The 17235-nt window shown below is 44.4% G+C and overlaps 1 protein-coding gene across 1 annotated transcript in view; it reads left to right on the top strand.

Annotated features, from left to right (window-relative positions):
• Positions 1 to 416: 416 nt before the first annotated feature.
• The window catches only part of LOC106584113 (sec1 family domain-containing protein 2), a 163067-nt gene continuing 146248 nt past the window's right edge, over positions 417 to 17235 (top strand). Inside the window, exons 1-2 of the mRNA XM_014168979.3 lie at positions 417 to 1384; positions 1629 to 1797. Coding sequence (XP_014024454.3) covers positions 571 to 1384; positions 1629 to 1797 — 983 coding nt within the window. The 5' untranslated portion in view covers positions 417 to 570. The remainder of the gene's footprint in view (positions 1385 to 1628; positions 1798 to 17235) is intronic.

Here is a 17235-nt window from a genome sequence, read left to right on the forward strand (position 1 = left end):
AATTTCTTAAAGTATATAAAGTAGTACAGTATTTGCCAGGGTCAAACAAGCTTGCTTTGTTTCTGAACTCATGACAAGCATACCTTTATTTATGTATGGTTTATTTTTTTCAATTTAGTAAAAAAATAAATGTATTTTTGTGTAGTGTGGATAGTATATAGCTATTATGAGGAAACGCAAATTAGTCTGCTTTCAGTTTTGTAAGAAATAGCAAAAAAAAAAAAAAAAAAAAATATATATATATATATATATATATATATATATATATATATATATATATAGTTTAATTTTTTTTAAATAATGTAGAATAGTCTGCATACATACAAGAAGTACACAAATAGGCAATGATAACATATGCTAGGAGGTAAGAAATAGCAAATGCAGCACATTCTTACATGGAAACCGGCGCAGCTGCTGCATGATGACGTGTATCTGTCGCGACGTGGAACGCCACATCACTATTAAGAGACTCACATGTGTTTGTGTTGTTGTTTTGAAATAACTTCTACCTGACAATTTTATAGAAATCTTGTATTTTTGGTCGGTCTAAACGACAGTTGCATTTACAAAATGTTACCGATTGAGGTCTTTACGTGTTTCCCCGGTCAGATGTGGGACAAAGTGTTGTCAAAGGTAAAGAAAGCTGTTGTATTCATGGACGACAAGTGTGCTGAGAGTCTTCATTGGAACGGTGGAGCTACAAGTGTATTTGAAGCTGGTGCTCGTAATTTAAAAGAGTTTTCAAGATTCGAAGCCGGTGGTGAAAACGAACCAAAAGCTGTGTTTGTGGTGAGCACTCTGCTGAAGGGGAGGACAGCTGACATTATCAAAGACATTATTGGACTCAGTCACTTTCAGTATTGTGTTGTTTTCACCACCGTAGCCCACTCTATACAACTCCTCGCTAACAATGTCACTGCTGAATTAGAGGGGAACCCTGTGTTCGAGCAGTTTGAAGAGAAGCTGAGCGAGTGGATGGGAGATATGAACTACACCGCTGAAGTTATACATGCGCCCGTGGTCTTCGCTCCGGTGTCACCACAGCTCCTTCTCGCACCAACCTTCGCGCACCTGTTCCCGCTGTTGCCACAGGACCTCAAGACCATCAATATAAAGCGAACAGAGAAGAAGAGGTTTGTCAGTTTGACTGATGTTGACATGCAGTCTCTTACTCCGGAGTTGCAGATTGAAATTAAAACCCTGGCCTCTGCGGTTAATTCCATGTTTGAGTCCACCAGCACCCGGGAGGAGAGCTTTGCAGTGGGTCCAATGAGCCGTCTCATCGCTGGGGAACTGGCCAACCATCCTCAAGCAAAAAGCCGCAGAAAGACTGCCACCAATAAAGCATCCATCGTCTTCATCGACAGGACACTGGATCTAACAGGTGCATGTCACAGTCTTGTACAATTTCTGATGTCCATAAACATGTCGACCTGCAGCAGAGTCAAACACACATGCACACTTTCCCCACATCTCAATGACATCATCTTGCTGCACCTCCCAAACAGAAAGGGTATTTTGTTGTGACACTTCCGTAGTCCCTATTCTATTCCACTTACACAGGAGTTTATGTTTACTTGGACTATCTTGTTGGTTTTACATTTCTCTATGTTTGTCCTTGTCCTCAGGGGCTGCTGGTCACCATGGTGACAGCCTGGTGGAGAAGATCTTGACTGTGCTGCAGCCTCTGCCAGGACACACCACTGATGTTCAGGTGGACATGCTGGAGCTCACTAACCTGCAGCACATCCCAGACTCCCAACCTACCCTGGCTCCAGGCTGCCTGGCACAGACCCAGTGAGTACATCTGTGCTGGAACAGTCAAAATATTACAATACGGTTGAAAAGTCAAATTTCACATGATTCAGTTAGATAGTTCACTTTTTGGGGGGATTTAAGAGGGTTGTTGTTTTATGTGCCTACATTCATTATGGTTAATGTAGGCACAGGGGATATAGAAAAGGCGAAGACTAGAGAATGGGTTCTGTATATTTTTCTCACCTAGGTCACCTGATCAGTAGTCATTATGCTGCTGTATCTGTTCTTATTTTCTCATCAGTTTAAGCTGAATTTTGTTTGATTTTGTGCCGTTTCTGTCCATTTGCTTTCCTTTGTCCAGGGTTATGGGTTAGTCTGACTGTAATTCTGCTGTGATGTTTATGACCCAAGCTCTAATTTATCATGTCTACTGTATAACAAGGTTTCTAATGTTGAGGTTAATTTCTCTTGGCCCACAAGCGTGAAAACAGTGTTGCTTGTTGTGCTGACTCCTCTCTCTTTCTCTCTCACCTTTCTCTCTTTCTCTCGCTCTCTCTAATATTGTTCTCAGAGTCTTGGTCAGTCATTATCTCTCTCTTTCATAATCTCTCCCTCTCCCCCCTTACCTCTAGATTTATGGGGGAACACATGACTGACATTAAAGGGATACTTCGGGATTTTGGCAATGAAGCCCTTTATCTACTTCCCTAGTGTCAGATTAACTCATGGACACCTTTTTATGTCTCTGCACCCAGTGTGAAGGAAGTTAGTTTCACAAGCCAATGCTAACTAGCGTTAGCGCAATGATTCAAAGCCTATGGTATCTACTATCATGCTAGCAGTTACCATGTACTTCTAGTCATTGCGCTAGCGCTAGTTAGCAACTTCCTTCAAACGGCACTCAGAGACATACAAATGGTATCCACGAGTTCATCTGACACTGCAGAAGTAGATAAAGCCCGTCATTGCCAAAATCCTTAAGTATCTCTTTAAGTACCAGAGGTTCAGTGGAGCGTGCCTCCAAGTCCGGCCATTGGGCATGCACGTGTTGGCTTCCTGCAGTGAGGCTGTAGTACATGGTAGGGATTAGCCCTAACGTTATGTGTTCCACTCTTCCTCTGCCTGAAAATTCTCTCATTGGCTAGGAGATGGCCAGCTCTGCTCTACAGTGTGTCTAACTCTTGTGTTTGCCTGAGTGGGCACCAGCTCCTGGCCAGTGGGTGGTGGAGCTGGAATGGAACAGGCCTTGTTTGAGTGGGTGGGAGGTTCAGTCCTAATGGAACAGTTCTGCTGGTTCTGCTGGGTAAGAGCAGCTTAGACAGGGAGGGTGCTGTAGCATTTAATGTGAGCACAGCAGGGGGTAGGACAGGCCCCACTGACCACAAGACAAAGGGCTTGGTCTGCAGCATGTAGACTATACCAAGCACCTGCACATTCCCACAGATCTCTCACTATGTGGATGTACTCAACTCAATCTGTGTGCTCCAATTAGCAAATCCAGTGTGTTGATTATTTGGAGGTTCGGGAGGCTCTACAGGGAGTCTGGAAATATAGCCTACTTCAAACTTGAGGACCAGTGTCACAAGTCATCTGACATGTGATTACTAGGTTAATCATCTTGCTATATTTTCTAACACCGAAAAAGGGGGATTTAGGAAAGGGACAAATCAAATAAAAAAAAAACATTTGTCAGATGTGCAGAACAGGCGTAGACCTTACAGTGAAATGCTTACTTACAAGCCCTTAACCAACAATGCAGTTTAAGAAAAATAAGTGTTAAGTAAATAATTAAAGAGCCGTGTAAAATAACTGTCTGAGGCTATATACGAAGTACAGAGACAATGTGCGGAGGCACAGGTTAGTCAAGGTAATATGTACATGTAGGTAAAGTTAAAGTGACTGCATAGATAATAAACAGAGTAGCAGCAGTGTAAAAGAGGGGGTGGGGGGGATGCAAATAGTCTGGGTAGCCATTTGATTAGCTGTTCAGCAGTCGTATGGCTTGGGGGTAGAAGCTGTTAAGAAGCCTTTTGGACGTAGATTTGTCGTTCCAGTACCGCTTGCCATGCGGTAGCAGAGAGAACAGTCTATGACTAGGGTGGCTGGAGTCTTTGACAATTTTTAGGGCCTTCTTCTGAAACCATCTGGTATAGAGGTCCTAGATGGCAGGAAGCTTGGCCCCAGTGATGTACTGGGCCGTACGCACTACCCACTGTAGTGCCTTGCGGTCGGAGGCCATGCAGTTGCTATACCAAGCAGTGATGCAACCATTCAGGATGCTCTCGATGGTGCAGCTGTAGAAACATTTGAGGATCCTAGGACCCATTGAAAATCTTTTCAGTCTCCTGAGGTGGAATAGGCTTTGTCGTGGCCTCTTCACGACTGTCTTGGTGTGTTTGGACTATGATAGTTTTTTGGTGATGTGGACACCAAGGAACTTGAAGCTCTCAACCTGCTCCATTACAGCCCCGTCGTGCTTGGTCCTCCTTTTGCTGTAGTCCACAATCATCTCCTTTGTCTTGATCACGTTGAGGGAGAGTTTGTTATCCTGGCACCACACGGCCAGGTCTCTGACCTCCTCCTTATAGGCTCTCTCATCGTTGTCGGGGATCAGGCCTACCACTGTTGTGTCATCGGCAAACTTAATGATGGTTTTGGAGTTGTGCCTGGCCATGCAGTCATGAGTGAACAGGGAGTACAGGAGGAGACTGAGCACGCACCCCTGAGGGGTCCCCGTATTGCGGATCAGCAATACAGATGTGTTGTTACCTATCCTTATCACCTGGGGGCGGCCCGTCAGGAAGTTCAGGATCCAGTTGCAGAGTGAGGTGTTTAGTCCCAGGTTCCTTAGCTTAGTGATGAGCTTTGAGGGCACTATGGTGTTGAACGCTGAGCTGTAGTCAATGAATAGCATTCTCACATAGGTGTTCCTTTTGTCCAGGTGGGAAAGGGCAGTGTGGAGTGCAATAGAGTGCATCATCTGTGGTTCTGTTGGGGCGGTATGCAAATTGGAGTGGGTCTAGGGTTTCTGGGATAATGGTGTTGATGTGAGCCATGACCAGCCTTTCAAAGCACTTCATGGCTACAGACGTGAGTGCTACGGGTCGGTAGTCATTAAGGCAGGTAACCTTAGTGTTCTTGGGCACAGGGACTATAGTGGTCTGGTTGAAACATGTTGGTTGAAAATATCAGTGAAGATACTTGCCAGTTGGTCAGAGCATTCTCGGAGTACACGTCCTGGTAATCCGTCTGGCCCTGCGGCCTTGTGAATGGTCTTGCTCACATCGGCTACGGAGAGCGAGATCACACAGTCTTTCAGAACAGCTGTTGCTCTCATGCATGCTTCAGTGTTGCTTGCCTCAAAGCAATCATAGAAGTGATTTAGCTCTTCTGATAGGCTCGTGTCATGGGGCAGCTTGCAGCTGTGCTTCCCTTTGTAGTCTGTAATAGTTTGCAAGCCCTGCCACATCTGACGAGCGTCTGATCCGCTGTAATACGATTCAGTCTTAGTCCTGTATTGACGCTTTGCCTGTTTGATGGTTCGTTGGAGGGCATAGCGGCAGCTCTACTCTTTAGCTCAGTGCAGATGTTGCCTGTAATCCATGGCTTCTGGTTGGGGTATGTACGTACAGTCACTTTGGGGACGATGTCATCGATGCACTTATTGATGAAGCCAGTGACTGATGTGGTGTACTCCTCAATGCCATCGGAAGAATCCCAGAACATATTCCAGTCTGTACTAGCAAATCAGTCCTGTAGCTTAGCATCTGCTTCATCTGACCACTTCATTATTGACCTAGTCATTGGTGCTTCCTGCTTTAGTTTTTGCTTGTAAGCTGGACTCAGGATGATAGAATTATGGTCAGATTTACCAAATGGAGGGCGAGGGAGAGCTTTGTACGCATCTCTGTGTGTGGAATAAAGGTGGTCTAGAATAATTTTTTTCTTCGTATGGTTGCACATTTAACATGCTGGTAGAAATGAGGTAAAACTGATTTAGGTTTCCCTGCATTAAAGTACCCGGCCACTAGGAACGCCGCCTTTGGATGAGCGTTTTCCCATTTGCTTATGGCCGTGTACAGCTCATTGTCTGCGGTCTTAGTGCCAGCGTTGGTTTGTGGTAGTAAATAAACAGCTACGAAGAATATAGATGAAAATTCTCTTGATAGATAGTGTGGTCTACAGCTTATCATGTGATACTCTCTCTAGGCGAGCAAAACCTTGAGACTTCCTTAGATTTCGTGCCCCAGCTATTGTTTACAAAGCTACATAGACCGCCACCCTTGTCTTACCAGAGGCGGCTGTTCTATCCTGCCGAAAAAGTGTAAATCCCGCCAGCTGTATGTTTTTCCATGTCGTCGTTCAGCCACGACTCGGTGAAACATAAGATTTTACAGTTTTTAATGTCCCGTTGGTAGGATATACATGCTCGTAGTTCGTTTATTTTGTTATCCAATGATTGTACATTGGCTAATAGGACCGACAGTAAAGGTAGATTACCCACTCACCGTCTAATCCTTACAAGGTACCCAGACCTACGTCTCCGATATCTCCGCCTCTTTCTCCTGTGAATGACTGGGATGAGGGCCTTTTCGGGTGTCAGAGGTAAATCCTTCACGTTCGACTTGTTAAAGAAAGAATATTCTTCCAGTACAGAGTGAGTAATCGCTGTCCTAATATCTAAAAGCTCTTTTCGGTCATAAGAGACAGTGGCAGAAGCATTATGTACAAAATAAGTTGCGAAAAAACACACAATAGTACAATTGGTTAGGAGACCATAAAACGGGCAGCCATCTCCTCCAGCGCCGTCAGGCTACAAGGTGTTGAACTGGATTGGGCAGCAGACCTTAGGGGGTGTTAGGAGGTATTAGATAGTATCATATACCTTGCTATCACTTTATCTACATTCAGACTTTCATCAGAGAGCCTCGGAGCCAAATGTCTTATCGCAGAGAGCAGTCGGTAAGGATGGGATCAGCTATCTCTCTCTCTCTCTTTCTCTCTCTCTCTCTCGCACTCTCTCGCACACGCACACAGAGAGTGGAGTGGAGATAGCAATAATAGGATGATCTTCCAGCCGGGGGCCTTGGTGCCTTTAGGGGGTGAGTGTGTGATGTGGGCCAGCAGGCTCGTTATTGCCTTCCCTATCTCAGAGCAGATGGGCCAGTTGACTCTTATCACAGCTGTTTAGGAGATTGAAGCGCAGCCCAGACACAAAAAAGTAATGCACCTGGAGCTCATGACCCATTTTAACACACTCAAAGAACATTCGTGCACTATGGAGTGAAATGAAAATCTGTTGGTCTAAAGTTGGAATGTGTTCGTCTATACTGGATACATAGGGCTGCACCTGTTCTGATTAATTGACGGAAGGTTTGGGATCAAGTCTTTATAGTTTGGATGTGTATACTTGTTCATATGATACGGTACCGTATTAATTCTTATGCTTAGTTGGTTATGTGGCCCAGCCAGGCTACACAGTATGATTGGCTGTATTATGAGGTTCCTCCCAGAGTGTGTTTTGTTTGGCTTTATTATGAGCCCGGTTTTTAAAGCTTTAAACAGTAGGTTGGGGCCTAAATTGCTATTTTGTTGCTTGATATTTCACTTTCGTAATTCAGGATATTTTTTTTACATCACTATGTTTAAGGCTGCTGTGGGTGGTCGTTGATTTTAGCTTCCAAAACGGACCCCACACTTTGCTGTGCAATTAGTATGATGTTTCATGACCTGGTGTGAGTGTACCTTCAACACCAGCCTGGGCTCTAACTGTGTTTTTCCTGCTCATACCAGAGGGAGCCCAGATTCTCTCTACAGTCTGCAAGTCTAGTGTGTGTGGTTTATAATATACACGTAGTGTACAAAACATTAGGAACACCTTCCTACTATTGAGTTTCACCCGCTTTTCCCCTCAGAACAGTCTCAATTCGTCAGGGCATGGAGTCTAAGTCAGTTAAGAACAAATTCTCATTTACAATGATGGCCTACCCCGGTCAAACCAGGACGACGCTCGGCCAATTGTGCGCCGCCCTATGGGACTCCCTTACACAGCCGGATGTAATGCCACCTCTACAAGGAGTCGAAAGCGTTCCGCAGGGATGCTGGCCCATGTTGACTTCAATGCTTCCCACAGTTGTGTCAAGTTGGCTGGATGTTCTTTGGGTGGTGGACCATTCTTGATACGCACAGCAATTTTTTGGTTTTGCTCGTTCACCCTCACTGGCACACTGTGTATGTCTCAAGGGTTAACAATGGTTCTTTAACCAGTCTCCTCCCCTTCATCTACACTGATTTGAAGTGGATTTAACAAGTTACATCAATAAGGGATCATAGCTTTCACCTGGTCAGTCTGTCATGGAAAGAGCATGTGTTCCTAATGTTTTCTACACTCATTGTATGTGTGCCTACGCATGTATGCATTTAGGTTTGCTATGTATTAAAGTTCCTTTCTTTGTTGATGAGAGTAGGCTGAATGTGGTGATGTTGAGAGAGTAGTTCCATGTAACTTCTGCAAGCCATGACGCCCACCATCACAGATAGTTCAGAAGTTTCTGTAGTTAGAAACAGATAAGATTAGCATTCCTGCAACATTATTTTGTTGACATTTTATTTGAGCGCTGAGAAATTAAGCTAATTGATTGCACCCAAATTGGCCCTTTTTAAATGTTTCGATTTGCATAATATTCAATATAGTACCCTGAAACAAACTTCTTCCTATTATTAAGACATGACGAATCCAATAAATATTAAAATGCCACCCACGGACCCCCCACACCCACGCCAATCCCACCCCAACAACCAGTACACAGTTTCAGTTCTCTATTTGTATCTGTATTTATTATGGATCCCCATTAGCTGCTGCCATTAGCTTCTTCCTGGGGTCCAGCAAAATGAAGACAGTTATATACTATTAAAAACATTACATTTCACAACACATTAACTATGTGCCCTTAGGCCACTACTCTACTGCAACACAAAATCCATGTGTACATGTGTGTACAAATGTATGAAATGTATGCATTCACTACTGTAAGTCGCTCTGGATAAGAGCGTCTGCTAAATGACTAAAATGTAAAAAAATAAAAATAAATGTAAAAAATGTGTCTCTCCACAATCCCCGTTGTTCCATAAGGTGTATTTTGATGTATTATTTTTAAATCCGATTTTAATGCTTGCATGAATTTACTTGATGTGGATTAGAGTTCCATGTAATGGCTCTATGTAGTAATCTGCGCCTCCCATAGTCTGTTCTGGACTTTGGAACTGTGAAGAGACCTCTGGTGGCATGTCCTGTCGGGCATGTATGAGTGTCTGAGCTGTGTGCTAGTAGTTTAAACAGACAGCTCGGTGTATTCAACATGTCAATACTTCTCACAAATACAAGTAGTGATGAAGTCAATCCCTCCTCTACTTTGAGCCAGGAGAGGTTGACATGCATATTATTAATATTAGCTCTCTGTGTACATTTAAGGGCCAGCCTTGCTGCCCTGTTCTGGGCCTATTGTAATTTTCCTAAGTCCCTCTTTGTGGCACCTGACCACACGACAGTAGTCCAGGTGCGACAAAACTAGGGTCTGTAGGAACTGCCTTGTTGTTAAGATGGCAGAGCAACACTTTATTATGGACAGACCTCTCCCAATTTTAACTACTGTTGCATCAATATGTTTTGACCATGACAGTTTACAATCCAGTGTTACTCCAAGCAGTTTAGTGTCCCCAACTTGCTCAATTTCCACATTATTCATTACAAGATTTAGTTGAGGTTTAGTGAATTATTTGTCCCAAATACAATGCTTTTAGTTTTTTTAATATTTAGAACTAACTTATTTCTTGCCAACCATTCTGAAACTGACTGCAGCGCTTTGTTAAGTCTTGCAGTGATTTCACTTGCTGTGGTAGCTGACGTGTGTAGTGTTGAGCCATCAGCATACATAGACACACAGACTTTACTCACAACCAGTGGCAGGTCATTAGTAAAGATTGAAAAAAGTAAGGGTCCTAGACAACTACCCTGGGGAATGCCTGACTACCAGGATTATGTTGGAGAGGCTTCCATTAAAGGGCGGCGCGGCAGGTAGCCTAGTGGTTAGAGCGTTGGACTAGTAACCGAAAGGTTGCTAGATCGAATCCTCGAGCTAAGGTAAATAGCTGTTGTTCTGCCTCTGAACAAGGCAGTTAACCCACTGTTCCTAGGTTGTCATTGAAAATAAGAATTTGTTCTTAACTGACTTGCCTAGTTAAATAAAGGTGTAAAAAATTTAATAAAAGAACACCCACTCTGTTCTGTTAGGCAGCTAACTGTCGATCCACAATATAGAAGGGGATGTGAAGCCCTAACACATATGTTTTTCCAGCAGCAGATTATGATCGATAATGTCAAAAGCTGCACTGAAGTCTAACAAAACAACTCCCACAATCTTTTTATTATCAATTTCTCTCAGCCAGTCATTAGTCATTTGTGTAAGTGCCATACATGTTTAATGCCCTTCCCTATTAGCATTCTGAAAAGCTGTTCTTAATTTGTTTACTGTGAAATAGCATTGTATCTGGTCAAACACACCATTTTTTCCAAAAGTTTACTAAGGGTTGGTGATGTTGAGAGTGTATAGTCGGCTGTTTGAGCCAGTAAAGGGTGCTTTGCTGTTCTTGGGTAGCGGAATGACTTGTGCTTCCCTCCAGGCCTGAGAGCACACACTTCCTGTAGGCTTAGATTGAAGAGATTGCCACTCCTATTTGCCATATCTTCCACTATCATCCTCCGTCATTTCCCATCCAAGTTGTCAGACCCAGGTGGCTTGTCATTGTTGATAGACAACAATTCTTCTTTCACCTCTTCCACACTTACTTTATGGAATTCAAAATTACAATGCTTGTCTTTCATAATTTGGTCATGGAGGTGTACAGTGGGTTCAGAATTTGTGGGTGGCATGTCATTAAAGTAGTTGGCAATATCAGTGGTGTTTTGTGATGAATGAGCCATCTGATTCAATGAACGATTAAGACAAATTCGCCTTTTTGCCCAAAATTGTATTTAAGGTGCTCCAAAGCTTTTTACTATCATTCTCTATATCATTTATCTTTGTTTCATAGTACAGTATCGTCTTCTTTTTGTTAAGTTTAGTTACAATTTCTCAATTTGCATTACATTTGCCAATCGGATGTGCAGCCAGACTTATTTGCCATTCCCTCATCCCTCGCAACCATACAATTTTTCAATTCCTCATCAATCCACAGGGATTCAACAGTTTACAGTAATTTACTTAATGGGTGCATGCTTATTAGCAACTGGAATAAGCAATTTCATAAATGTGTCAAGTGCAGTGTGGTTGCTCTTGGTTACATACCACAGACCAGCAAACATTATTTACATCTTCAACATACAGTAGGAATCACCACCAAACTTCTTGTATGACCTCTTATACACAATATTAGGCCCTGCCGATGATGACGGCTGGTGAAATGGTTGAGAAGGTCGGGCATTTTTTTGCCTCTAGTGGTTTAGGAGATCCCTCGAGGACCAATGGGAGGTGGGGCCTGATGGACCCGAGCCAGCTGTAGAATCCATCGTGGCTGATGAAGGGGCCGGAATCTCAGACATCATCATGGCCCTATCAGGGGCGAGCTCTGAAGATCTAAACCAGAGGTAGAAGCCACCGACGAGGGAGACAGAACAGAGGACGAAGGCGCAGGTACCTCCGAATCCGATCACGAAGTGGAAGGCCCCAGTGAAGAAGTCTGTGTCCAGTCCGGGCTTACCACAGCAAGGGAGGCCCCTATTGCCAAAGACCGCTGCTTTCGACTTCCACGGCGACTGACGTGCCTTCATGGCTGGTTGTTAGGGTCAAGAATAGGAACATCCACTAAGTCATCCAGAAGCATCCTGCTAACTCCATTCTCCAGGGAATGGGGACCCCTTCGGGGAGGGATCCCTGCAGAGCACCGGCCAGTCGACTGTGGAAAGACGGGACAGCGGCATCCAGCTATTGGAGTAGAAGAGAAAGAGAAAGTAGGCAGGCGTGGATTCCCTAGTAGCGTGTGTAAGTTCTATACTTGTTTGCTAAGAGCAGCAACTTTTCCCCTGTAGTCCTCTGCAAGCCAACAGTTGCTACATTGAAAGTCCGGACAGTCCAAATCTTCCCAGAATAGAGCAAAATAAACACAGCTCATGCAGCGTTGAAAACATTTGTTAGCTACTTCCATTTGAAACTACAGGCTAGCTAGGCTAGCTGGGCGTCCGTGTCTCTCTTCTTGACAGGAATTTACTAGTGGGCTATGAGCTACAGTGAGTTCGTAAATACAGCCCACACAAGAAACACACACCCGAGTCACACATCAGTACGAAAAACAGAGAAAGCGGAGGACAAGCTCACTGTATGGATCCTGGCTGCAGATACACTATACATGCGGGAGTTTACCAACTTGCAAGTTGGTGCTGTAGAAACAAGCAATAAATTGCAGGGCAGTGAGCCAAAACACTGGTCAACAAGTTAGGGAGAGGCAGGTAGCAGGAGCATTTGCTTACCAATGAGCAGCGTGAACGAGCAGTGTGAACGAACAATGCAGTGTGACACCTCCAGGCAGTACTACAATTGGGAGAGTCTGACATGAAATCTCAACCCTAACCCTAGCCTGAGTTCTATGTCTGACAAGTAGTATGGAGCTTCGGCTTGGAGTATTGCTTCTTCATCCTATGTAATGTATTCCCTGTAAATCTGGTGATAGTTTTTTCCCCCCATGTTCAGAGAAATTAGCCATTGAAGTCGCTTGCATTTTCACAATCAATTAGTGTGAAAGTACCAGGTTTTGAACACTAGATGCCGTTGTTCCTGCTATTTTCACACCCTTTTATCCATTTTGCTGGTCTTTTGTGTTTATTAAATGGATCACAACATTTTCTTGAAGATTTTTCCTACAAGCCCAAAACTCTTTCTTGTGCTTTTTGAGGTGGAATGACCTGAGAGTGTGTGATGATGACACACACACCACACACAGTGTGTGTGCTGGTGAGATTTCGTGTGTGTGTGTGTGTGTGTGTGTGTGTGTGCATGTGCCACTGTGTGAGAGGTCAGGTACTCTCCAGGCCACCCTGTGTAATGCGCTGTTCTTGGCTGGTATTCAGGTTGGTGCTCTTTGATCCTCTATGGGACATATGAACCTTCTTGGCCCAGGGAGCTATATTTCCCCTGTCTCAGACTGAAACCACCAACCACTAACTTGGTACCCTGGACCCTGGTCTTGTGGTGGGCAGATAGGCGGGTAGAGGGAGAGGTCTGTGCGGGTGGCCAAGATGTTCTGGTTCTGGTCCAAGTGCTGCCGAGCCTTGAGACAAACCTCAGAAAAAAAAAAGGACCCAACCGCACCCTGCCGTGAGAAAACACAATGATTCTGCCACCTCCTCATCTCTAGACCAGCAGACCAGACTCTGCCTGCCAACAGGAAAGAGGGAAAACACACCTATTTCTGTACGGGCTGGGAAAGAAGAGAGTGAATAGAAAGAAAACACACAATTATTTCTGTGGCAGCTGCATGTGAAAGACATGGGAAGAAAGTAAGTAAGAACAGGGATAGGAAAGTGTGCAGAGAGGAAGAACAAATGATAATGAATGGAGAGACATGGGTGTGGCCTGTGTAGCTTACCCCACTGTGAGTTAAAAGGCTACACCCATCATCTGGCCACACCCATCATCTGGGTTTCCTATAGTGACAGCTTTGCTACTTCTGAGCCTGTCAAAACTATATTGTTCAGCTCCATCACACACACCCGGCAAGGCTTATTTTCCTAAGGGTGTGTTATTATTCTTGTATGAGTTGTGGATTTATTTGAGCAGCAAGCTATATGAGGAGGAGAAGCCGAAGCAATGTTGACCACTGGATTGTAGTAAGAAAGAGTCTCTGGAGGGGGTCTTCCTGTTGTCCCTACAGGCCTGATTTTAACCCTGCTCCACATCTGATTCCCTAAAACTCATAGAGCTGGGTCAGGGCCAGCTATAGGGAGCACACTAATCCAGTTTGGGGCTGGCTAATAATGATGCCTGGCACGATTAGCATGCAACATAACACGACTACAGATGAGAGTCTCATAGGTGTCCTTAGTGTTGGAGTTGATGATCGGCGTGTCTCTCCTACCACGTGTGTTGGAGGACCCAGACATGTTTTTTTTTATTTAACCTTTATTTAACTAGGCAAGTCAGTTAAGAACAAATTCTTATTTGCAATGACGGCCTACCCCGGCCAAACCCTAACCCGGACAACGCTGGTCCAATTGTGCGCCCTATTGGACTCCCAATCTTACCTGCCCTTCTTTTCCTATCTTAAGAATGAGAGACGCGGAGTATCGCCTTCTCCCAGTGATATAGAGCTGGCAGAGGCCAATCCTGTAACAAGTGGCCAGTGTAGTGAGAGGCGGTAGTGGTCAGAAATAGAACAGAGTTGGGGCCGAGCAGAAGGAGGTGGAGGGTTGGTTCTCTCATATGTCACAGGAAGAGGAAGTGCCCCCTCAGAAAACAGCACTATCATGTCCTGAATCTGATAAGGAATTTGGAGGGAAACACCTGTCCCAGCTTGTATCGTGATACAGCTGTGAGCTCTCCATCCATTTTTTTTCTCCATTTCTTCCTCCTCACTTTTTCTCCTCTGCTACCACTGTAGAAGACGATTAGGACATCCCATTGTGAAGCCTTGAGTCTCTTGTCATTCTTCCAGTAGATTCCTCTTACCAGAACAGAGTTATTTATCAGCTGCTCGGACTGTTCTGTTTTCTTCCCAGCCCTTCTAAGCCAACAATTTTCTTTTGAAGACTGAAATGATAAGACCGGTTATAAAAGACGTATCTCTGAAAAATACAAAATATTGTCGTCAATGATTTGAGTTTATAGAGGCTCCTAAAAAATAGTTTTGACTGATAAAACACTGATGGGTAGATAATTCTGCATCTGCGCTGTGATTGTTAGATTAAATCTCCGGGTTGATTTGTTATGAAAGTATATTTCAAAAGACTACTCTCTTCATCTCTCTCTAGAAGTCTCCTCCCTCTCTCCTTCCTCCCTGGTGCTAGTCCTTCAAAGAGCCCCTGCTGCCAGCCAGCATTTGAAGTGGAGTAAGCTAACATGACACATGAGGAGAGAGAGAGCGAGATAAGCAGATTCACTCTACTTACATTCCTCTTATTGACGTCTCCATCTTCCTCCCTTTTCCTTGTCTCATCATCCCCCTTTTAATATCCATTTGAACCGTTCCTCTTCTGCGTTGCCCTCTCTCTTCCCTGTCTCTCTCTCTCCTCTGGTTCTGTTCATGAATCCAGTTTGTGGTCTCTCCTGCCAGGACAGAGAAACCAGACCAGAGAGAGGCCTGATGTCCTGTGGTATTCTGGTGTGTTGACAGGAAATCCACAAGCGTTCTTCTCTCTCTGTAACACTTCCCCAGTAACGCACACTCACACAGAAAGACACACTCCACTCGCTGTGGAATGGTCAAGGTCTGTGGCTGGCTCTTAGCGAGCAAATGAGTTTGTTAGCTTTGTTGCTCATCTTTTGGCTACTAACCGCATCCACTGGCTGTGTGACTGACAACAGTATCTAATACAACTTCCAATAGCAAAGGCTGTCAATGATTAGATTAACCAATGCTACCCTGATCACTTCCTCATCAGCTGCTCTGCTTCTCTTTGAGGCATGTCCTGATTTGTATTTCATTCTGTATTTGATGTACTTGGCTAACTGGGGATGCAGAGCTGTTGCCTGACTCTTTGAGTAGTCTCTCTGGTCAAGTGGATCATGTATCCTCCACTCACTACCCGTTTTTAAAAGGAGATCCTGTCCTGCTAAGAGGCTGTGCCCTCCTGTCAATGGATTTATTGCTAGATTTCTGTACTGTGTTTGTATGTGTGCTGGGTGGAGCCAGAATCTGGTTTTGGGTTCCATTCCATTTGATAGAGACTTTGATTAGGACTAAAGTTATTCTACAAACAGGCCGTGGAAACTGTTGGAAATCTACCTCATTTCTGAACAACTTCAAAAGCATACATGTACCTGGTTTATATTAAGTGGGTTTATTTGTCTGAATGTGTGACTACTAGACTTGGACCCAAATGGTCCGACCCATTCTTTACTGCTGCGTCACAAGCTTCCTGGAACCACTCCTTCACCCTCAGACCTATTAACTATTAACTGTTGCCACAAGAAAAGGTCAGCCAGTGGAGAACAAACACCATTGTAAATACAACCCATATTTATGTTTATTTCTTTTCCCTTTTGTACTTAACCGTTTGCACATCGTTACAACACTGTATGTATACATAATATGACATTTGTAATGTCTTTATTCTTTTGGAACTTCTGTGAGTGTAATGTTTACTGTTCATTTTTGTTGTTTATTTCACTTTTGTACATTATCTACTTCACTTGCTTTGGCAATGTTAACATGTGTTTCCCATGCTAATAAAGCCCCTTGAATTGAATTGAATAGTAAATTGTCTGTGTGTGTGTGTGTGTGTGTGTGTGTTGCGTGCATTGTTTGTGTGTGGATACATTAACTCATGCCTATCTCTTAATGGCGTAACAGTCATTACACATCTGGTGGAATTTAGTTTGGAGACACACCCACGCATTGTTTATCCAGTCAGACTGACTGGGCAAGTCAGCAGGGGTACACAGTCTACAGGAGGGGCAAGAGTGCCCCCTTAAGGTTTCGAATCGCCACTTCTAGCAGAGAGCCACACTGGAGTTCGCCCACACACACACACACACACACACACACACACACACACACACACAGGCGCGCAGGAGGTCAGACGCACGCACTCCATGGCCCCCAGCACCCTGTCCATAGTAGAGCAGTTACTCAACAAGACCGGCTGGTTATGGAGCCTTGTCTCACACCCTGCCAGTAAAAAGCTCACCCCCGCCCCCATCTGACCAAACGGCCTAGGGAAAACACCAGGGGAGAGGGGCAGAGGGGGGGGGGGGGCAAATTACAACCATACCTCCTCAACCCCCCTCTTTCTACCCCTTTATAAGAACTCTCGTCTTCCTGGAACCCACAAGGAAATACAGGCTTATGCGCTCTCTCTGTCTCTCTCTCTCTGTCTCTCTCTCTCTCTCTCTCTGTCTCTCTCTCTTTCTGTCTCTCTGTCTCTCTCTCTTTCTGTCTCTCTGTCTCACACACTTACACAAACAGTACACATTAGGACCCACACACAAGCGTGTATACACACATATGGCCAGGTCACAGCCCTGGCATTTTAACCACGCTAACTATGTGTCCGCTTACGACACGCTTAATCATTACAGCCCCTCCGCCTCAGAACACAGCTAAGCCCATGATGTGTGTCTTCCTGAGGAAAATACTCGATAAATGACACCAATTTCTCGGTCATGCTTTTCAGAAAGCGTTTTTAAAATTCTTCCCACCCACATTCATCATAGTGACAGTGAAGTAAACCAAACGTTTATCTGGCTGTGTGACTTCTAATATTCTATT

The sequence above is a fragment of the Salmo salar genome, chromosome 23, assembly GCF_965601325.2.
Source record: "Salmo salar chromosome 23, fSalSal1, whole genome shotgun sequence".
Classification (NCBI taxonomy): domain Eukaryota; kingdom Metazoa; phylum Chordata; class Actinopteri; order Salmoniformes; family Salmonidae; genus Salmo; species Salmo salar.